Below are 24,491 nucleotides of genomic sequence, written 5' to 3' on the forward strand. Positions count from 1 at the left end.
TTGGTATAAAACATAGCATGGCGAGCTCTATTGCTATTTGGGTATTCAGGTCTGTTATACGGTAGCCGATATGCACCATACGTAGGCTAATAACCACGTACATCAAGTTTTACTATAAGAAAATGGATACTCAATCACTCACTGAAGGAAAAACGCAGCATCATGTTAACGAGGAGAAGAACAAAACTAATATAAGGCTCACACTGAACCCCTCCACACCCGGCCGTCATCATTCCCTCCTCCTCAGACCTCATCACCGCCACATTGTCCACCCCGTGCTTACCCACTACTGCTGTTTGACAAATAGATGGTACCTCGGCTTTTCCTTATCAGGATCTGTATACTGAATAACTGAATGTGGATTTTACATTACACCTTGCCCTTTTAATTGTTGTTTAGTATACAAATATTATAAAACATATGACCCTGGAATATTAACCTAACTTAATTAAGCCTGATGCGTAGGACTAAATTGGTTTAACGATGATGATGAACAGTGACTGTAGATGACGCCATTAGTGTAACCGTTAACAGTTATATCCAGTAATTTAATACCTTCCGAGAAAGAAGAAAATCCCTAGGCTTACCGATCGACGCATTACAAATAATTAACAATTGCAACAATATTAGCAACAAATATATACTTCGGACTCATTTTCAAGGTATGAAAAGGATCATTTCCATTTTCCAACCACCTAGGCTTTTATGACATTAACCGCAGGTAATTGTAAAATGCAAAACACATCAGCTGTTGCTTCTGTCATTAGCACATGCTCAGATACTGCACAACTGAATACACTGAAGCATGACTAGGCTACCTAGAACTATAACACTGTTTATAACATGAGGTTAACCCCTAGGCCTAGCTCGCCTTGGCCTTGTTGTTATTGTGTAGGTGATCGTATCTGGCCGTCTGAATTGTTGGGAGATGGGTCCGAAGGACTAACAACATATTGTTGAAATTGATCAGCGTCAAAATAGTCTGAGCTTTGAGCCACTGCGTATGAAAGAAGTAGCGGAACCTTGATGAAAACAATTTCATTTGAAGAAAGGTAGGTAATGGCAGGATGACGTTGGCAGGAAAATGTGTGACAAATATTCCAACGTTAGCCAAGGCCAATAATATTGTTAGCCCCCTGTATTAGTAACTAGTAGTATTACCACTACTACTATGCCTAAGTATTACTAGTATTATTTGTATACTATTAGTAATAGGCTAGGATATGGCGAGTTAGACTGAGGTTCAGCCTAGACCTAGGCTAGAGTCATTGCATTACTTAAGCCTTTTAAGGTGAAGTAATGAGTGGACCTGAAGGTTTTGTGTGTGTGTTTATGTTTGTCAGTAACAATGCAGTTTAATAGGCAAACATTAGGCATAGATAGGCCTATGGTGATACTGATGGCTGACAAAGTAACTTAGTGAAAAAAATGATGATGGATTTGGGTAGCTTGGACAAACTCTTCCTATATCAAAAGCAAAATTGTTCTGTTGTCAAATATAGTTTGAGCACATTTATGATTAGTAGTCTTACCTGAGGTTATTTTGTTTTATGCTGTTGAGTGTACACGTTCTTTCACTAACCTAGCCTATATTGGTTTTATGCATGGAATTCTTCATATTTTTCAGTAGGCTAGGCCTGAACATGGAACAACCTTTTTTCTCCATCTTCATGTTGTCAGTTTTGTTGTCACTGTAATGCCATATTCACCATCTGCCAACAGCTGGCTAAAAGGAAGGATTTTACCAGCCATATACAATGGACAATGGGATAAACAAAGCCCAACTGGTGTTAACCGACTGTACATAGGGTAAATAAGTATGAATGCTTAATTAACTGAACTTTGGGTAAGAGGGTCATCATTATGTAACCAATGATCGGGTAAATAAGCACCAGTGCATGATCACTTACTTAACTGGCGTTCAGGTAAAAAAGTGATGTGATGGTGCTTATTGTATGGTGCTTATTGTAAATAAGCACCATCGCATCGCTCATTTAACCAATGGTTGGGTAAGCAAGTGCGCCATTCTTACTCAATGGAAGATGGATTAAATAGCTCCCACCTATCAAATTAGCCAATTTCCAATAACTTTTAACAAGAAAGAAGGAGCCACGGAGGTTGGAAGTTTGTGCAGGGAGTGCATGCACTCCTCCTGATCATAGTTTTCCAGTCTCTCATTTGTTGAGGTAGAATTATTCCAGCAACACAGAAAACTAAGTGAAGGGAGGAAAGAGAAAAGAACTGATGGATTAGCAAACTCAGTGAAATATATGTTAATGATAGACTAACCACGAACACAATTGAGACCCTCCATGCTACTGTAGTTAAACTCATTGGATATTGTCAAGAGTGTTAGTGTGTTGAAGTACATTACAAGTGGCTCTTCTCACTGTGACAGTGTTTAAATGGTTTAGCATGCAGTGGTACAGTGGGCTATGGTAGTACATTTTTGTGCATGATACAGCTTTCTCATACATTGCTAAATTGTGGGGTTCAGGGCTCCTGAGTCTGTCATGTAGCCTTTTAGAACTTTCATGTAATAGGGTTGAGTGATATGTGATATATTTCAATCACCAGAATGTTCAGAATCTCTTACCACGATATACTTTCTATGAAATGCTGGTTATCCCGATGATCTCACTGGGTCTTTAATTGAAATAAATTGTTCAAAATTCATATTCTGCTGGTTAAAATGTACCAAGTATGTTACAGGGTTGGTCATAACATTTCTCAACTGCATACCTTGTGTTCAATCATTAAGGTCTACTTTTCCCCATTAACCTGAACTACAGAACACATCAGTTACTTGGCACAGTGTACAGGCTAACGAGCACTTCTCAGTAATACTTATAATAATACTTACAATAAAGTGGTATTGCGGGCTTTATGTTTGCTAGAAATAAATTAAATGCAAAATGACCGAAGATTGTAACCCAAGTTATGGTGTGTTGATGTTCTTCATGTTTACCAGTTGGCATAAAAATCCAGGTGCCTTATTTTTCTGCTGGCAAAATTCACTGGCATTTAGCCAGGAAGTAGCCAAAAAAGTCAGTCTGCTGTGAAATAGTCACATAAAAGAAATCTGCTACTTTGGACAATGCTTATGGAGTTAATGACAAACACAATCACACATTATAGTTCCTATCTGCCATACATATGTATAGCTGCTATTCATGGGAGCATTTGTGGCAAGTTAATTTAAAAAATTGTCCTATCATTTGGAACACAAATAAAATATGAGATTAACAAAAATTGTAGCACATAGATATTGTAAAGAAGTAAATAGTAATTTTGGCAATCTTCCCTTTACCAGAAGGCATTGCTGACATGACCCTTGTCTAATAAACAGACACCTCTTTCATGAGTGAGCTTAGCGGCATTACACATGCCTCAACTTTACATGCATCAAGCTTGCAGAGCTGTGTTCTTTGTTCAGCTATTGACATACTGCACAACCATTATTGCCTTGGAAACTGCTTAAATGTGGGATTTCATGTCACAGCAGGGCCATTCATTGTCGATACCACTCACCTTTCACATCCAGTTTCACATATTCAACAACTACAGTATGTATACACCTTTAAAATCGTTGGTGTTTAGTTTTGCGTGGTACGCTGTGCATGCTGTGTAAATTACCGTTCACAAGTTAACATTATGACATGTTGATCATGCATTGTAAAACATGTACTACTTTATGTGGTGATGATAGGGCCTTTCTTTGGTATACATGCTTAGTAGAGCAGTGCAAAAGATAGTGTTATTGTTGTGAATTTCTTATGTTTGTTGAAGTCAGATGAAGACAATTATTGGTTTATAAACAGAGTAGCTAGTAAGATAATCTTACCCATGTATATCATGTTAGGCATCCAACATTAACTTGTTTCAGACACTCAGCCTACTGTACATACAATTGTTAATCCCCTAATTGTGTGATAAATTAATAATTGATACAGAATTACTATGCGTGCAGAATGAACACTTGCAAAATGTCAGTCATAACTGAACAATGACAAAACTCGCCATTTGTGAATACTATCACAATAAGACAAATGTACTCACTTCATAACAGTGTGAAGTTTCTTTGAACGCCTAATAATTTGAATGTCTAAAATCTTGAAAGTTATTTGAAGAGAAATTCATCCTTTTCTTTTCTCTGTTCTTTGTTTGTATGTAAATATAACAACTGAAACCTAACTGGGAAGTTATAAACAAATATGACAGAACAAAGAGAAGGAATTGGCTCTTGGCTTATATACAGTATATTGTCCTCTTTGTTCCATTCTATATTTCTATTATTGTGTCCATTGCGGCTCAGATCAACTTAAAGAGCAGCTCTTATTTTGTATGATTCACTTTGGAATATCAGACTTCATGTAACTGACATTAACAATCAATTCAGACCATTTTGGTTCTCACACCCGTTGATTATTACTCGGATTGTGTTCACAGCTCAAGAATTTCTTAGTTAACGTAGTTGTTAAAGTAGTTGAAGTCAATGTCTTTAACTAATTTGAAGAAAAAAAAGTCACAGACACTTTCTACTGAGAAACTTGTAATATTTTAAAGTCCCACTTTCTTAGCAAGCCCTCTTAAATTGTGGAAAATTTTGAACTTTGTATTTTAAAAAAATGCGATGAATGGATCAGAAACTTTTTAAACTTCATCTTCTAGGCGTGAACTTAAAGATCATTTCAAAGTAAAAAAAAACAAACATAACTTGGACTTGGCATGCAGATTTGTAAATATTTTCTGATGGGTTGATACCAGGGTGCACAGTTAGGTATTGTTTACAATGCTTTGTTTTAGAGTTCTTTTTATTTGAGGTGTTTAATACTAACTTTACCCGGTGATATTAATCCTGAGAGTGTTGTGTAGAAATATTGCAATAGATTCATTTTTTGTGATTGTGTTCCACTAACACTGTTCTATCAGTTGTTGACTATGCATACATAGATGGATAATTCTATACTAAGATGACTAGGTGTGTTGTTGAACAGCCAATACTATTCTTGAGGTATATACTGTATACATTGCTTGGAAAAAGGAAGTTTACATTTAAGATAAATTTCATTAATGTGTAAAAGGAGCAATGAGGTTCAAAGTCCCATACAGTTTATATCAAAAACAGTAAGTACTACACCACAGCAGAAATCATTAATGAGGCTGTCTGGCATAGAATCTAGACTTAATAGTAATATTAACCATCCTAACTCTTCGGCTGTTAAAATATATATACCGTACATGATAGTGTTACCATGGGGTTCTCCGGCTCAATTAGTTCAGGGCTCAATAAGTAGAATTGACAGCAGATAAAGAGAAACTCCAGACATATATATAATTGTAGAATATTAGCTTGATTTATTCTGAGATGATATTGTTCCTGGAGTGTATCTGAACTATACTCTCTGAAGTCTGGAATGCTAGTCCTCCTTCATACTAAATAACTACAGTATTTAAGTCATGACAACTTCCTGTGAAGGGGCAATAACCTCTCTGTGACATAAACTCTTGGTCATAGGCTCTTTTACTTATAATTACTAAGGCACATAGGAGAGGGCTATGACTAACCACATTTGTATTCACATGAGATGCAACAGGTTGTCACATGTGGTTAAGCAAGAATATTTCATGGAATTAAGACAAAGGGGGCTTCTACGACTATGATGTGGGGGAGGGGTGAATAAACTCGGGAACAGGAAGTAAGTAGTTACTCTCTAAAGACAAAGAGGCATTGAAGCACATGTTTAAAGTAATATGATGGGGATATAACTACATACTACATTACAATAGCATAGAGGTAACGTACATAGCAGTATCAGAAAGATATGCAGATAAAGCCGGTCACCGCAAGATTCCATTTTACCTCCAGGTCCTACCCTTAGCCAAATTTGTGTTAGGATAGGCTATGATGAAGGGTAGCCTGGGTAGGTAGTGATGAAGGGTAGCCTGGGTAGGTCATGATGAAGGGTAGCCTGGGTAGGTCATGATGAAGGGTAGCCTGGGTAGGTTATGATAAAGGATAGCCTGGATAGGTCATGATGAAGGGTAGCCTGGGTAGGTAATGATGATGGGTAGCCTGGGTAGGTAATGATGAAGGGTAGCCTGGATAGGTAATGATGAAGGATAGCCTGGATAGATAATGATGAAGGGTAGCCTGGATAGGTGATGATGAAGGATAACCTGGGTAGGTAATGATGAAGGTAGCCTGGATAGGTAATGATGAAGGGTAGCCTGGGTAGGTAATGATGAAGGGTAGCCTGGGTTGGTGATGATGATGGATAGCCTGGGTAGGTTATGATGAAGGTAGCCTGGGTAGGTTATGATGAAGGGTAGCCTGGGTAGGTTATGATGAAGGTAGCCTGGGTAGGTTATGATGAAGGGTAGCCTGGGTAGGTTATGATGAAGGGTAGCATGGGTAGGTAATGATGATAGGTAGGTTAAATGATGAAAGTAGCCTGGGTAGGTTATGATGAAGGGTAGTCTGGATAGGTTAGCTTTTCCGTGCATTCTTATATCTTACTCTATAAAGATTCTCTTTATAGACTGTTCTCCTTAAAGATTTGGTGTGCTCCTCTCCTTTGGCTGTAATCTGTGTCTCAAATGTTCCATACCCATCAGCATATTATCGGGTTTCACCATATTTTTACTTTACGCACTGGGTCCATACTACTGTCAGGGCTAATTTGTATTCCGAAATCAATTAAAAATTTGCTTTAACTGTAATTTGGTTTAATACCCAAAAAATTTTACATTGTTTGTTATGACTTCTCTTCATTTTCTTTTATTTATCCAGAGTATGATGTACTATGGCGTGAATTTGAATCGCAAGACCCAAATCTGTGCGAGCTGATAAAATAAAAAAAAATTAAAAATAAAATTTTAAAAAGCCAAACTGGCTGTCCCTCAGTGTAGGGTAGTGCCATTTTTAAATGGTTGCTATAGTAACTCTCAAGCTTGTGAACCAGCCATTGGTTTTAGCAAACTCGTATGGCTTGTCCAGGCAAGGGAAGTGAGCAGGCAGGAGTCACAAACCAAGTCACCGTGCCCTTTGGCTGGGAAAGAATTGTGAAGGACGGACTGGTGTCCTATATTAGGTGAGTCAATGTCTTCCAGCTGACGACAGTACCTGACGATGGAATGTGCCACTAAAATAAAAGACAGCATCTCCTGTCCACATAAAGAATCGAGCAAGAAATATGGTCACTCCTCTCACAGCAGATGTTTATTGCCTCGAGGAAGACTTCATTACATAAAACAAAAACAGTATAAAAATATCAGCTCTTAGCCCAGTTCTGGAACACTAGCTTTATGGGTTTACCAAGGTCTTCAGGGCCTGCCATGTGTAAAGTATTGTTGCAGAAGTTGTAAAACTGGCTAATATTTACAGCTGTTTACACCAAAATAATTGATGCGGAATTGTGCTGGCCATTATACTAGACTAGACTTTACTTTAGTGGAACATGAGAGGATCTCTTAGAAGGCACACTCAGTAGTGTTGTGTATCTGTAATTCTAATGTACAGACCAAATTTGCAGTATGAGTCTTTGACATTTATCGATACCAAAACTTGATATCGTTCATTGGCAGTGCTAGCCATGAGTAGTTTCAGTTATAATAATGACAAAGAAAAAATATTTGTTGAACCTTTTTCACAAAATTTAATGGAATTTTTGGCGTAAGTACATTAAAATTAACGCTTCGTTGGGTGAAGAAAATGTTGGGGAATGACTTCGATATTCGATTAAAAATTGCCAGGAATTGAAAAGGAAACACAGTAAGCAGCTTAAAATTGCCTCTTCACATTTAAAATGTTTGTAGGTAGTGTTACTATAGGCAGGTCATGATGTCTATAGATCACGTTACCGTGCATTGCTGGGGAACAGGCTAAAAAGAGGTTATGAAGACCTTGTTGTGTATATTCTTCATAAATGGTTAAATGTTTTCTATCAATCAACTATGTATTCTATTAATCAACAGGGTATAAATGAATATGTTTTTTTCCCAGTTTGTATTTTGTAAGGTCACCAGAGGTTGCTTTTTCATGTGAACTGATCAAGTCAATTGAGAAGAGTTAGCTTTTAACTTCTCTGCTTGAGCAGGTGGATGACACATCCATGCAACATGGTTTGTTGCAGAAAGTCAACTTTTTTACTCTACTTTAATAATATCAGGAATGTGTCTAGAAGTAGCTTAATGTAAGGCATCATCATGAAGGAAAACATGTCACATGAACTTTCCCCCCTCCAAGCCCCCTCCACCTCTCTCTCTCGCTCTCTCTGTACATTCCCCGTTTCAATTTATGGTGTTGTTTGTGACAGGGTTTCTTTCTTCTATGCAAGTGCCACTCAGTCATATCTTTCATTCAACCTCACACCTGATATTCCCTGTTCAGTCCATCAGGTGTTCAGCTGTCATCTACTGACGAAGTCAAGGCTTACCTCATTGCGGATAATACTTGTAAATGTGGATTGGAATGCCCCGTTCACATCGAGAAGATCTTCATCTTTGACGGAAGGGTATCTTCATCCTCCGACCCTGGAGGAGAATCGTCTCCTGCCTCCTCATCTTGTAAGCATGCTGTACGGCGGAACGATGGAGGGGAACAGAGAAAGCCGATCCACAATCAAGGTTTGTATGATCCTGCTTTTGTGTGCTTGTATCTAGAAGGCAAACTTGAACAATGAATCTGAAATATTACTCCTGTGGATGACTACCAATGGTTAAAGGAAGGCACAAACTCAATACATCGTTACTGATCTATGTGATAGAGATATTTGTGATGAAAGACTTCCCCCAAACAGAGCAAGAATAATGTTCCATTCAAGAGATGTGACAAATTTAACGTTCATTCGCAAATGACGCTGGAGACTTGGTCAAGTCTAAATTTGACATCGTTGAGTCAGATGTGCTTCATTTGCTTATAATTGTCTTTGTTTATTGCAAAGTTTATTTTTGTAATCTGGAGATGGGTGGTTTATCCACCTTTTGCTCAGATTAAAGCCCACTGTGGAAGATATTTTAAAGAAACTTTTTCTCTTTGAATGATTTTTACATGTTTACCGTCTATTGTGGACATTTCACAACATCATAGAAAAGTTTGGGGATATTGTGATGAAGAACATTCAGTCCCAGACGTAGAGAACTTTCCCCTCCCTCCATTTTACCGCCACTTTTACCCCACCTGGCGCCCCTCCCCATTAAAACAAAGAAATAAAAAAAGTTACTTTAATGGGTTTACATTATGCATAATTTTATTTTATTACGTCACATATTAGTTCTTATATTCTACGATATTTTGGGTGAACAAAATCTAAAATTGAGTTTGTATCCAAAATATGGAGATATCTCTACTGTAGCACTAAATTGAACACTTTTAGTGATAGCCAGTATACATTGCTTCAGCAAGTAGCCAGCTTCAGTAATTTGTGGTTTCTACTCATCTGTGACAGGATTGCACTTTATAGTTCTAGATCAGTGGGCTATATTAAGAGAGACTTAATATAATTTTGAAGTTACCAAATTGAACATGGCATGTATTATCTCCTGTTTTACTCTCTGGTGGTTTCATCCCGACAGGTTTACCGATTGTCTCCTCTAATCTGCGAAGCTCTGTGCTCCACCCGGGAGGAGTCTTACCGGTACAGATGAGACCATCTTTGCAGAGATCGGACCTCCTCATGCAGAACAGCATCGAAGCACAGCAGCATCAGATTCAACTCAAAATCAGGGAAGCAAGTGTTCGTCAAGCCCAAGTTCTTTCATCCGACAGTCGGTCTGCTCCTACTCCTGCTGCTCAGGGAGGCACATCGAACCCCAGTGGTTGTTACGGCCATGCTAGACAGCAGCTCCCAGCGGTGTCACTCCCTGGGACTATTGCCGATGGCAGTCAAGATCAAGTCGATCTCCAAAAGTACTCTGCCTCGTTCAATCTTGGGACAAGCATGCCGACCTCCACGATGCTACACCACGTGTTGGGGCAAAAGCAACAGCAGCAGCAGCCAGATTCAATGCATCATCATCCTGGTCGTCTCGAGAGCAACCCTCCTCCGAATAAGAGGCAGAGGTCGAAGAGCCTTGAAGAGCAGCAGTGGTATTATTCCATGATGAGAAATTCGGCACCTCTCTCACCGGTGGGTGCTAACATTGTACCCGGGGTTTCCACATTTTATCAGCCTGGTCTTCCATTGATGAATGTCTATGGTCAGCCTTCTAACCTCGTCAGCTTTCAGCCTTCGTTTCCGGTCGCAGAGTATCCCATGATATTCAGCCGAGGCGGAGGAAACATGTCAATGATGAGACACGTCACTCCGGTGTCTCTGATCAGCCAATTTTCCGGAGCCCCGCTGGGCATTCCCTGCTACGGGAGTACAGTCCCAGTGGTTCAGGGGGCCGGTGCCGTTCCGTTTGGTATGGTCCCCCAACCGGTCCATCAGAGGGCATTTGTCAGACTACCTCCCGTTGACCCTGTGTCAAGCTCTTGCAACACTCCTCCTAATGGTCTATTCTCTTCCTCAGTGCCAACCAGTGTAGTCACTTCCAGTCCACACATAGTACTTCAAGCTCCAAAGACAGTGAAAGATATGCTGGCCGAGAACAGATCATCGCAAGGGAGGTCGGACGCGTCGGGAGCAGAATCCTCTCAGACGAGAACATCTCTCGGAATGGAGCAAGAGGCCGTCAGAAACGAAGTAGCGGAGACACTGTGTAGTTTATCAAGCGCAGGGGAGGTGCTATTTGAGACTAATGGATCCGACATTCCGTCAGAGACTAAGGAAAGATCTGAGCAGCTAGTCAACAATCAAAGAGATTGCACCACCACGGCGGATGGCAGACTCGACCATGAGCAGAAAGCTTGTGGCACAACGACCCATAAGGGTGATGTCACAATTACTCCAGGTCTGAGTGAACTCGAGCAGGCAAGTGGTGTTTGTGGGGTACATGTGAAGGAGGTTAAACATGTTAGACGGGTAGAGGAACAGACCGGGGTAACCTCAAGTCAGAATTCAGACAGCAATAGTGTTTTTGGAGCTCAAAGTCAGTTACATGTAAAAGGTACAGTGGAGCAAAGTACTACAGTGATAGACAGTCAGGGTCTAGGATTAGATCAAACTTCAAATCAGGGTTTAAACACTGGAGGCAAAGTAGATGGGGTTAAAGGTGATCATAAAGAAAGAGGTACTGTACCATCCTCCTGTTCTCCTCAAGCATTAAGTACATTCCTGCCAACGGTATCATCTTACGAGAAGGCTGACTCTACGGATCACAGGACTAGCGGGGAGACAACTACAGATCATGAAAATGATTCACTCGTCCAATCAGAAACAGCCTTGAGTAATGTAGAGCTTGTGAGAGAGGACGAACAGTCGTCCTCTGTGTCGAATAAACTGTCTCGTGTTGATTGCGTCGAGGTAGACGATGACTCTGTAAAAGAAACCAAAATAGCAGCTGTAGAGACTCTACTGCAACTCAGTAGCCATGAGACTTTGTATTCAGTCAGAGAAGGAGAAGCTAATGAACAAGAGCTAACTGGTGCGTCATCTATTGTTTCTTCTGTCCAATCAGCTGATGTCATAAATGATGTAATAAATATGCATCAGCCTCTAAAGCAGCTGTGTAATAAAACTGTGTGGGATAATTCTTGTCCGAGTTCAGCGGTAGGTTTATTATCCGATTGTAACAATTCTTCTCTCCCAAGCCTACGTAACGAATCACGTGACCAGATGCAATTGAGCGACAGTGTCTGCGAATCCTCTGCAAGCAGATGTAGGGATGTCACCTTTGTCGCGAAAAGTGGAAATGAAAATTTTGAACTCTGCGTGGAGTCTGAAACCAAGCACGAGGATGCCCTCGTGAACAGTGATTTGCCAAACCAGAGGATAACGACGCAGAATAACTCTTATTCAGACACAGGTCTGGAAGAACGTCTTGTCAGTCACGGTCTTGATGAAAGTGAAACCAAAGAGTCACAGGAAAACATTGGTGATCCCTGCACGGATACCAGGGAGGTAAGAAAGAATGATGGAGGTGTACACCTCCAGGAGAACATCTCAACTAGCGAAATGGACACTGAGAAAGGTATAACTCTGGAAGCAGGCTGTGAAAATGTAATGTGCAATGATACAAATGTGTGTGAAAATAATTCTTCCATGGTAGATGCTGTCAAAGGCAGGGCCCAGACATTGGATGAAAGCAAACAATCTCTGCCAGGTAGTTACCTTACTGAAGTTTCTGACGAGGATCAAATCGTAAACGAGAGAGAGGAAATTTCTTGCCCAAAGGATGAAAACATTGTGGAAGTTGGAAACAAGTTAAATTATTTAGGAGTTACCGTGGAAAAAACAGACAAGGTGGAGGTAACGGATTTGAAGTGTGATAAAGTGAAAGGTAGTAAACAGTGCCAAGATAGTAACGAGATGGATATTGGACAAGAGGTTGGTAGGGATGAAACAGAAGCAAGCAAATCAGTTATTTTAACCCATCCCGTAGTAACTGCGAAGAGTGATGATAAAGTGGAAAGCATTATTCTGCTACAAGATGATAATAATAAGATGGAAATACAAGAGGTTGTCAAAGACAAAGCAGAGGCAAGCAAATCCTTCAAGTTAACCCATCGAGAGGAGACCACACCCACGGGAGAGAAGAATTTGTTGCCGCAGAATCGGAATGTTAGCAACGAGATGAACCCAGAAAGTAGTGACAAGGAAAATGTGGAAGACTGCGATAGCTCATGTGTCTCGAGAACGATGTCTCCAGAACCGTCTGAAGACACCTCACAAGAGGACGAGAAGGGTTGTGCCTCCAAGGATGAGAAACTGTCCAGTTCTGATCTCACAGGGGATAAAATCAGCCTCTCGCCCAATGACAGTGTACTAATTGACTCCACGCTGATCAACATAAATACAGAGCAGGAGAAACATTCCCTAAAAGAAGTGGAAAGCTCAAATTTATTATCCTCCCTGGACCTAGCAGGCTCTAAGAGTCAAACGTCTATCGTTAATTACACGGAGGACTCTGTTAATGCGGCACAGGTAGATCCTAACATTATGGCAGAGAATGGAGATGTGTACCTCTCAGGCGTTCCAATTGGTAGAGGCGCCGAGAAAGATGTTTTAATGAACGGTTCATCTTTGAGCTGTTTGAACTGTTCAGTGAAAGAGACCACATTGTCCCGGAGCAGATTAATCAAGGACCAGGAACAGGCTTTTACAAATGTGGGACGGATTACGAGGCGGAGAAGATTGGATCCGGTCCTTGCAGTCGAAACAAACGGAGGTAAGAGTTTTATACTTTACACATGCATGGACTGTTGATATTGTACTCTACAGGAAGCAAGGGGTAGTTGTCTCTGGTTTTGATTCCTTGCCAAAGGAAATTGGAAGAAATTGTGGTTGTGATGGGGAGAGTTTGTGTAATGCCTTGACTTGTAAACACAATAATTCAATATTCAAATCTGAAATTAATCCTATATTTACTGTGTTGCTGCACCATAGTGAGTTCTTAATTTCTATTGGGTTTTGTATGAGTCAAGGGTAACCTGATGTCATCAATGAACAAAATTTGAAAATCATGTTAATGCATATTTTATTATGTTGATGCTGCTCAGTATGTACAACCCTTACTAAGGAATTGTTACATAATCTATCTTTGCATTTGTTTCCTCTGATGGCTTTGGTTGTGACTTTCTCACTGGAACCCAGTAAGATTTTCAGTTTTTTTTTTCTTAAATGGTTTATTTGGCATTCTGATTTGGTAAATTAGGGAGGGCATGGGTAAGTTTCTCTTCAGGGCGATTTTCATTGCTTCTTTCATATCAACTGTCGTTTTCGATCCAGGTTCCATCTCCTCAACCGAGATACCCTCCAGAGCTCTTAGAAGACATTTTGAAACCGGTGACTTAGTCTGGGGTCAGTTGAGAGGTCACACCTCATGGCCTGGTAAACTCGTGAGCGACGGAGATGTCAAAGGGCAGACTAGAAAAGAACATGGAAAGGTAAAAGGGATTGCCTTGAAGTAGGGAGGTGCCATGGACTCAAATGATGCTTGAATATAACATTACTAATTAACAGCTAGGATGTAGCTAATTCAAGGTCATTAATAATACCCTGTATTGAACACTGTTTCAAGCATTAAGTCGATCGTCGATTTATTCCTAGCTTATACATTTTTCACTTGATAATTTGAACAGCATAATGTTAGGTGGCTTTTATTAAAGCCACCTTGCGGTGTCAAACTGATAGTCCATCAACATACAGGGCTTCTTAGATCTTTGTTTGTTCCTGGGAAATGTACTTTAACTTTAGAAACAGAAAGAAATAACTTATTTTAGCTTCAGTGGATAGTCCCTTTTGATTTAGTATGAAAACAGTCTATCCACAAGATCTGAGATAAGAAAGCTGAAGAGTTAGAGAAAGTTGTGCTCGGTGTGGCAAACCAAAAGGAAAAGCATGTATGCAAAGGAGACAGGAAATATGACAAATTGGCTGTGAAACTTGATACAAAATCATAAACACTTCCATGATATGAAATTATTTTGAGTTACTGAGATTATGAATGTTTGGTTGATTTTATGTCAGCAGTTTTAATCTTGACTCTTAGTACAGGCTGTGTGGAAACTGTTCATTCGAAACGTTATTCTATCCATTTAAGAGGTGGCGAAAGCATTATTGCTGTCCAAGTTTTTCTTAACCCATTGGGTGTTGCTTCATTGCCTTAATCCTGAATTAGGACGGTTAGTATTATAACATACAGTGTTAGTATAAGTTGTTGCATAACTTACAGGAAACTTTTGGTATTATTCCTCTCAGGTCTGGGTGATGTGGTTTGGAGATCACAGTTTTGCTCAGGTGGAGCCCGACAAACTGAAGACCCTCTCGGAGGGCTTGGAGGCCCACCATAATGCTCGTACCAGGGTATCAAGGTACATGAACATGTATGTCAAAACATTCCTTTATTTATTATCCACCTTTCTTCCACCTTACCCTATACACAACTTGCTTTTATATCGCCAGCACAATATGAGGTCATAGTTACAGGCACCGATAGAGTTATTTTCATAAACTTCCAAACTTTGGAGACTGCAAAAACATTTGGCTTGTACTAGATGATCTACCAACTGAGCAAGGGAGGGAGGGAGGGGGAGGGGGGTTGAAGGAAAGAGGGAAGGGGGTTAGTAGTGGAATGCTAGAGAACCGAGATGCTGTGTGAAAGAGGATTAGACTTTGTTACATAATATATACAACTTCCAGATGGTTGCAGGAAAGAAATTTCAAGGAAAAATGTGCTATTTGAATGCACAATTTCAATATTGCACAAGCTAAAATTTCTGTATGCTTTGAAACTATTTGCTTTTTGTGCGATAGTTAACATCAGTCTTTTCCAGTCATCCCACTAGAATTTAAAATATACATGTTTGTTTAGAAGGCAAGTTTTTGTTATAAAGCTTACATGTTTGAAAAAAAGACTAGTCATGTTTAATAAGCATTTTATTGAATTTATAAAACCAAAAGAATAGCATTTTAAGATTTATTGTGAATTATGAAAATGATGAGATATTTCAGTATAATGTCTAGTAGTCAAATTATTAGCAAACTCTGTAATTAGAAAATAACTTGCCATTGTTTTAAAATATTGAGCTGATGAAAATTCGATACGATAGGTGGTGACCAGTTTTTCAGGAAACAAGAATTCATAAGTCAATGTTTGATAAAGTGTCTTCATTCAAAAAAGGCTTTAAAGGCTTCAAAAATTGGGAAATAGTTGATAGGGCTCTTGGTCTTTATTACTTACATTATTGTTTATATATGTGTGTGTGTGTTTGTGTGTTGTGAATCAAAGGTGTATATGGTTGGACAAAACAATCATATTTGATTTCACCAATTGGGTGTCCATTCCACCTAAAGTATTGCACTGAAATAAGCTTTGTATTTAATAGAATGTCTCTTTGTTAAGCTATTGTAGGGTTTAATACAGTTTTGTAATGTCTTAAATGTACCAGTAGAGTAGACTTCCAGACTGTTCTGATTTTGTTTTAATAGCCAATCAGATTCAGGCATAGGGGTATCCTCTGTTATGTCCCATTGTGCCAGCATATTATCATGTCGGCTGACAGGCTGCTCTTCTCAAATGAATATATTGTTGTCAGTAAGATAGTTTACTTAGTAATCATCAGTGAGGCCAACACACCAGAAATCAAAGCTTGTCTTTGTTAAAATTTGATATTTTGAGTTAATCTGTCAGATTACTCTGCAGCTTATGACTTTGTCTGATGAATTTCTTTTATAATTGTCACAGGGCAAGGAGAGTAACGACTAACTTGGAGGCAGCTATTCAAGAGGCCATGTTAGAGCTCGATAAACAGTCAGAACAGGTAAAAGTCTGGAAGACATATTGAATGTTATATAGTTTTGTCGTAACGCTCCATTTGCTCCGCGAGACTTATACAGTGCTCTGCATGATTAGTGTCAATCTTTGTCCTTCTCCCCCAAAGTAGTTCAGTAGCTTGCCATACAAGTAATGCCAGGTGTGCAACTTCTGCATGACATGGTGTTTGCAATGTAGGCTAGGCCAAGATGCATCTGCTATGATAGTGTGTTAGGTAATAGCTTATTCCTGATGTTTGCTCTTGGAAAGTAGCAGACATTTTGCATGTAATGGGCATCTGCTTTGCCATTTAAACAGCCATGTTTCGTTGTGTGTCTCCCCAAAAAGTGAGGCCTTTATATAAAATAAGATTCCAAATTTTGAAACAAAACACCCTCAAATATTTCTCTGCAAATAGGGAATTCATTCTATTTGAAACATTTCTGCAAGGAGACGCTTTCTCACATTAATGTGATGCACATGCAGATAGTAAATATCAAAATAACAAAGATTTGAATTCTCATCACTATTTGAAGTAAAACTAAACCAGCCTAACAGCACTTTTACAGGATGCTAGAAGCGAATAATATTGAAATATTTACCACATGACAAGGATTAGTCCATTAACCATAGGTTGCATTTTTCAGCTCTCTTGACCTCAACTTACTAAAACTTTATCTCTTCTGCAAACAGACTGGTTAGTTTGGAAAAGTTGATTTGTTCACACCTTGCCATGTCTGCCTTGATCTGATAGTGATTTGGCTACTAGCTGTGTGATGAGTTGCATAATAGACGAATAGGCAGCTCAACTAAGGTGCGATAAGATGGGACTGATCACTCAGCTAACCAACTGGAAAAAACCTGCTGTGTAGTACAAACGGCGAGTTTTTGGATGCAACCTATAGCTAATGGACATGTTGGCAGCATGCAGAATAAACTCTGCTTTTTTAATGACAAATTGAGGTCAAGACTATTGGGAATGATTGGAGCTGTGATGTCTAGGCATGTAGGCTATGAATTAGGTCTATAAGTTGATCTACACACAAGATTGTGCAAATAAATGCTTGTAATTTTTGTGTAATGTTGAAAAGAGGAGTGTTAATGCCCCAACCCCCCCCTCCCCTCAGATCTATGCCTGTAAAGTCAATTTGTTTATTTATACCTAATTTATCTCCCCTTTTGTTTCCCTCCCTCTGAATAGGTAAAATCGACAAAAAGAACAATCTCTGCAAGAACCCGTCAGGTTAAGAGACAGAAGAACAGGTGATATTACAAGACTGACCAGTGTAGGTCCTGGTAGTTAGCGGACATTGCGCTGTGTCAAGAGGTCGTGTGAGGCCAACAGGGTTCGTAAGAGGTCAGTGCAGCTACAGTGAATGAAGTACGTCTAGGTGTACATACCAGGGTTTTTCGATAGAACAGTTAAAAGGCATTATTGTGGTAAAGTTGTGTTGGTGTAATGAAAACGACTATGTTTTCACTCAAGCCGTTCTGCCTGCTTCAAAAATGAATCGTGTGTTGATGACAAAGTGTTGGCCGGATGACGTGATCACTAGAAATTGCAAATAATCTCTCAATTTTGTAGTATAGTGACCCTAACCTGTTGTGTAAGGGAGAAGGAACAGTATCAAGGATTTGGTCTTGGTTCTACAGGAACATTCACCTTGGTATAACATTTGTCATTCATTTTCTGCTTTCATGAATATTCATTTTCTGTTTTCATGAATAGGCAAAGGGTAAAGGTACAGTAGTAAAGAGTTTTACAAAGTCTTCTAATATAATTGAATGGATTTATTAGAAAATATAAAGTCAAATTAATATGAAAATGGTTATGGAACTATTGTTTAATTATGTCCAGACATAAACTGACTGGTACTCTGACGAAAGATACTGCATGCAAGCAGGCCATTGGTCCAAGTGATCTCTTGGCATACTGCAGTAGTCGTTGTGTGAAATGCTAGGCACAGTAACTAAACTAAACATGACTTTTATTTATCCCTACTCCACATGCAGCTACTTTAGTCTTTAATTAAAGATGTGCTTGGCATCATACAAGGTTACATCTTCAGAAATGATGAGCTTGCTCGAAGCATTTTCGTACCCTCAATGCCATTCATGAGGAAATCATAAATCAGCAATCTTGAAAACCAAACTAGAAAATTTCATCTGCCTTGAATAAGCCTTCACTGTTGTTAGTGCTAAAAGTTTTACTGAAACTACCCTCGAAGGCCTAATTTATACCTAGGAGAAATTTCAAAAACCATTGAACTTTGCCATAAGGTGGGAACAGTCACAGCTTTATAAGTTTAATAGTTGTGGCAAGCGGGTAACTTATGCAGCTCTTATATTCAAGGAGAATGACATTCACCCATCAATGACTTATTTCACATGATTTTGACAAGTTTTACAAAACAGAACAAGAATTTCTTGACAAGACTGTAACTTCCTTAGTGACCATCATTTCAATAATATCCACCTTTAGTGTGTTGGTTGTAGTAGCTACAGCCCTTGGTTTCAGCTAAAGCAACTGGCTGAGTCTGTAGGTAACTCATCTCAACATCAGAATGCACTTGGAAATAATGTGTAGTCTGTCATTAATGTCGCATTGATGTCATAGCCGATATGCGAAATATTGAGATTGTCCATTCCTTTTCAAAGCCGAGACCTACCACATTTTTCATAGCAACTGTGTCTGTCCTTGCTTTATATATAACAACCAAGGCTGAAGTTGTTATTGTTATTGACAGTTTTTGGATACATACCTGCTAATTTGTACCTGTTCCATCCTAATAGAGTATCGCACAGATTATTACACTAGTTACTTAAGTGACTTTTTGGAACATTGGAATTTGTTTCTTGAAGTGGAAGATGTATGTTCAACTGCTAAAGTAGCACACAGCCACAGAGTTGTAACAACATAGAGAGTTGAATGAACAAGGAGAACAAACTGGTAGCTGAAGAAACACAAAAATATCATTGGCTGAAAAAGAATGGATACATATACAACCTGGCATAGCTGATGTAACTTGATTAGCTAGAATTCTCACAGTTATAAGTTTTACTTTCCAACTCGCACACTCTCCTCTCCTTATCAATGTTCTTAAATTGAGATAATATAACTATGATTTTTCTGCTCAATGTATATGACAAATTGTTACCTGTTAGACAGTTTGACGCTCTGATCCTTCCATGAGGACCTGTTTAATTGTTGGTTTCCTTTCAATAGGGATTGAGGGCTTTTGCTCCCTCTTGAAAATTATGCTGAACTTTTAGTTAGTATTCCTAACACTTCCTGAAAGACCATGGCACTGCCAGTTCCCTTGTACTCATTCAGTTGTGTCAATGAAGTGATGTTTCCTCGTCCACGGCATCCTCCGACTGTTCATCACATGTAATTTCGTTTTTGTTTCGTCTCGATGGTATGAATACAATGTCCAGGGAACTGGTATAGGCTATTTGTGCTCTACATACTCCATTCCCTGGACAGCTGTTCATGTCCCAAAAAGTTAATCCTGGAGTTAACATTTGTGGTATATCTCCATCGTCTTGGTGATCATTTCCATACGGAGACACCTGCCACTGTTAAAATCGTCAAAGCAAACCTACTCCAAACAGCCTGGGAAACCTTAGCCTTCCAGCGGGCCCTACTCCAAACAGCCTGGGAAACCTTAGCTTCCAGCGGGCCCTACTCCAAACAGCCTGGGAAACCTTAGCCTTTCAGCGGGCCCTACTCCAAACTGTCTGAGAAACCTTAGCCTTTCAGCGGGCCTTACTCCAAACAGCCTGGGAAACCTTAGCCTTTCCACGGGCCCTACTCCAAACAGTCTGAGAAACCTTAGCCTTTCAGCTGACCTTACTCCAAACAGCCTTGGAAACCTTAGCCTTTCAGCAGGCCCCACTCCAAACAGCCTGGGAAACCTGTAGCCTTCCAGTGGGCCCTACTCCAAATAGCCTGGGAAACCTTAGCCTTTCAGCGGGCCATACTCCTAACAGCCTGGAAAACATTAGCCTTCCAGTGGGCCCTACTCCAAATAGCCTGGGAAACCTTAGCCTTTCAGCAGGCCCTACTCCTAACAGCCTGGAAAACCTTAGCCTTTCCAGCGGGCCAGACTCCAATCAGCCTGGGAAACCTTAGCATTTTTGGTATTGTTCCTTTACTGTGCTACCCAGAGTGAATTTAAATTCTCAAGGAGAAAACATTTCATGGAACCTGATGTTTTCTTCATTTTACTCATTGTTTCCTTCCCACCCTTTGTTGGAAATTATTCGTAGATTCTGTGTCTCTGTCTTCAACTGGAAGAGTAAAACAGAATCCATGAAATATTATATTCTGTATCGACTTTGCTGTAAACTGTTTGTGGCATTTGTGATGGTAAATAATCTCACCTTGAACAGAAAAAGTTCCCATCAGATAGTTGCATTATTTATTGTCATAGCTGCTGTTCCTTTAATACATAGTTACATAGTATTGAAACAAATATAAATTGTTAGCTTTAGTAGAGATACTACGTTGTTGCTTGAGTCGTGCCTTGCCTAGCCTGCTTTGTTTTTATAAATCAGTGCTGAAAACTTGGTTTACATTAACTGTTGACTCAATGTTAATGTCCTCAGTACTATTTATATTAACAAGGAAATTGATTTTCTCATTTAGTATTACAAAAAATAAACCACCATGTAATACAGATGAGACAACACTTTTCTTCCAACCCTGTTGACTTTGACTTATCAAAGTTGTCTATGCGTGTCGATCAGCAGGAAATTTGCATATTCTGAGGTTGTTTTTTCAAAGTGGTTGCAACACTCGATGCAATCCACCAATTTAGAAGAAATGTGAGGCCCACCTCTCTGTAATGTACTGACCACAGACGTGTGGCAAGCTTACAGTTGGAGTAAGTAAGGAAGTATAGACCTCGTGAGCTGATGTTTTTAGGGTTTGTCATGTCCCAACTCTGTCTTATAAAGCGACTCTAGCCCGTTTGTGTCATGAAACAGAGCAGAATGCCCTAAGACGTTGAAGCTTTCTTAAATGTGAAGTGACAAAGTCGAAATCATGTAAAAGTTGTATTGAGGTGAAATGAACCACAACAGCATGAAGAAGCCATAGAATTGAAGACCCATCCATTTGGTGATCCCTAATAAACACCAGCTTGTCTCATGACAGGTATTCAAATGACTGAAGCCATGTAATTGAAGACCCATCCATTTAGTGATCCTGAATAAACACCAGCTTGTCTCATAATTGGTATTCACATGACTTATGCACAAGGCAGGTGTTTCCATCCATCATTTCTACTCACAGGTTGATGGACAAGACATTTTACAATCATTTTGGGCAATCCCCTACACTGGCTCAAACTTAAAAAGTTTTCTTGACTCTCCGGGGCGAATGTAAACAATTCCAAAGATTATAATGCTCTACAAATTACTGCAACATGTCAGCATACTATAACAGTGGCCAGGGTGAGGGGATTATAGGTGAACTATAAATGGTGCCATGTGAAAACATTCTTACTTTCTATTTCAAAGTGTGTTAGTTTGTAGGTATTGTTATCTTGTATTACTTGCTTACTCAGTTTTCCATGTGTGAATGCATACACACCCACACATGGATTATATTCTATATATACATACACATACATGTATCTATGTTATAAACATACACACATACAAAAATTTACTGAAAACCAAATAATAGTTGACTTCCAGTCCTTCGTCCATAATTTCTTTTGGCATTAAACATAATTTTAGAATCTTCTGGGGAAACACTGATTCAAATTGTTTCTCATTTTATGTTTTGTTTGTTGCATGTTTCGTTAATCACATGTGGCCTGTGAGGTGTATTAGTATTATCTTTTTGGCTTGTGTTGGCCTAATAAATCATACCACAATTTGTTTCCTTTGTCAGTGAGGTGAAAACATATATCCCTCATCATACCTAAGCTTGTGCATCTTTTGTTACTGTAAGTTTAGTCTTGCCATTCTCGTAGCCATCTCTACAACGTTCACAAAACAAGTTTTGTAGACATGTTACAAATTGTTGATGTAGATGAAAGAATTTTTGTCGGGTTGAATTGTACTACTTGGTATAAATGTAGGATACGTATAATTTTGGTCAATTTGTACGATGTCATCTTTTTCCAAGAAGACAAATAGATTTTGAAAAGGTTTAACTGTGTATCACTGCGTAGATGTATTGGTGTTCGATTGTCATGCAAGTCATTAAAAGTGTGTTAGTTGTCGATTAATTGTGTCATTTACAAAATTAACAACACTACTCGAGAAAACATTTAAAGTTTGCAACTAAGCATGTTAGATGGTTTGGTTAACTTCACCATATGTTTTGACTGCAGACGTGATGTATGTGTGTGTCTACACAACTGTGTGCATACATTTAAACGATGCATAACCAATGATCTTGTAGCCAAGATAAGTCATGAAGAGGAACTTCACCAAATTCCATACTTGTAGCTAATTGTAAGACACCTTTTGTGTTTGTTGCATGTGACAGGTCATTTGAGTTCATGTGACACAGTTTGCCGTGGGTGGTATCTGTGTGAATTCTGATCAGCCATGCAATATTCACACGTATTTAGATGTCTCTAATTATAAGAAGAGTCTAGATGCATTTACGATCATTAGGCAGCTCCCAATCATGGCGTCATTAATCGTTTATTATTCGTTGTGGAAAAGAGCGTCCTACAAATTTATATATAAAATGTACAGTTAGTGTTGTATTGTTTCACTTATGCATAACTTTATTTAAATTGATCCTATTGTTAATTGGAACGACTAAGTCACATGTTTTTGTCTGGTACCACATCTCTCCTTTAACAGAGAACTGTATCATATCAGATTGTATCTTGTACAATGCAAAATGCAAACGTTTTATGATTGCTTTGAACACGTGAGGGGGGATTGGAGATAGAGGGGTTGGGATTGATACACAATTATCAGGTGTTAGCTTATCTCTAGGGGCACCTCAGATGAATGACAAACTCGCATTGTACCAATTTAAAATATCCCCTCATTTTACGACTTATAAATTGATGATTACTGCTAGCATGTTGTGTTATAAGCTCTGTTCTAACCACTGTGTTTATAATTTGTCAGTTTCTATTAGGAATGGTTTCATGTACAGTGGTCAGCATATTTTCATTGGCAAACTTTTCCAACTACTGTGTAAATTGTGTGTAAAAACTGTGTATTGAATAGTGTATCAAACCATCATTACAGTCATGTGTACAGGTAGCTACCGAACAAAGTCTACAAATTTCTTTGTATTTTTTAAGCCTTGTCAGATATTTTGTATCATTATTCATTAACCATTTCAATTACAGTATCCTCATGACAAGATTTTCTTAAATTGAGGACTTTTAAAGTTTGTTTTAGTCATATGCAAGCAGCCTATGGCTGCTTCACGTTATTGTAAATAGAAAAGAACCTAAAAATTTCAAAGTGGGCATTACTTTTTACCATTGGAGTTGTACTTTAATCTTGACTGATGTTTGTATAACATGCTAACCAAAGAGTTAGTTTATTAGTAAGCCTCATTTAATTGATAGAAAACGATTATGTTTTGGAAAATATGATTGTACGCTTTATGGATGAGGAAGCAGTCAAATACTACATCATGCCTTTATTGCCAATTAAGGGCAAAAAATTTAATGTTAGTGCCAGGCAATGTGACTTTTCTAGAAGAAAACAACTCTAAAATGGAAGTTGAAAAAACCTTATTTTTACAGTAACTCTAGATATGCTAATTTGACATTAACTGAGGTTTTAGGAGATAAAGCCATTGTTACTTTAAGAGACAACATGGCACAGAGGCTGATCTGTGATGTCATAATCATCTTGAAAAGATTTCACATAATGTACTATATGCAAATATAACCAATGCTTTGGTAGGGAACCTTATATAACTTTGCTGGGTAGGGAGGGGGAGGAGGGAGGGGAGGGGGAGGAGGGAGGGGAGGGGAAGGAAAGGGTGACAGTCAGATCTGTCTGTAATTGGCCAGTCTATAATTGTGACGTCACTGGCTTGAATTCCATTCTCGCCAAGTCTCTGTTTCTTTGAAATAATTTTGTATTTAAATCAGATTTTTAATCCCTTCATGTTGTAACAGTTAATTATT

The 24,491-nt window shown here is 38.9% G+C and overlaps 1 protein-coding gene across 3 annotated transcripts; it reads left to right on the forward strand.

The window, feature by feature from the left end:
* The first annotated feature begins 288 nt into the window (after positions 1-288).
* LOC139966990 (uncharacterized) lies at positions 289-24,315 on the forward strand. 3 transcript variants are annotated; one of them, XM_071970542.1, is made up of 8 exons: positions 289-662; positions 6,794-7,094; positions 8,393-8,628; positions 9,577-13,272; positions 13,833-13,990; positions 14,805-14,929; positions 16,291-16,366; positions 17,561-24,315. In XM_071970542.1, exons 2-8 carry the CDS (start codon positions 6,988-6,990, stop codon positions 17,624-17,626), a joined length of 4,464 nt encoding a protein of 1,487 aa, XP_071826643.1. In that variant the 5' UTR covers positions 289-662; positions 6,794-6,987; the 3' UTR covers positions 17,627-24,315. The 3 variants fall into 3 exon arrangements, with proteins under 3 accessions (XP_071826643.1, XP_071826644.1, XP_071826642.1); XM_071970543.1 differs by lacking the exon at positions 289-662 and adding an exon at positions 722-1,052 and having other exon boundaries at positions 14,805-14,917; XM_071970541.1 differs by lacking the exon at positions 289-662 and adding an exon at positions 723-1,052.
* Positions 24,316-24,491: the final 176 nt, after the last annotated feature.

This window comes from Apostichopus japonicus, chromosome 4, assembly GCF_037975245.1.
Source record: "Apostichopus japonicus isolate 1M-3 chromosome 4, ASM3797524v1, whole genome shotgun sequence".
Classification (NCBI taxonomy): domain Eukaryota; kingdom Metazoa; phylum Echinodermata; class Holothuroidea; order Aspidochirotida; family Stichopodidae; genus Apostichopus; species Apostichopus japonicus.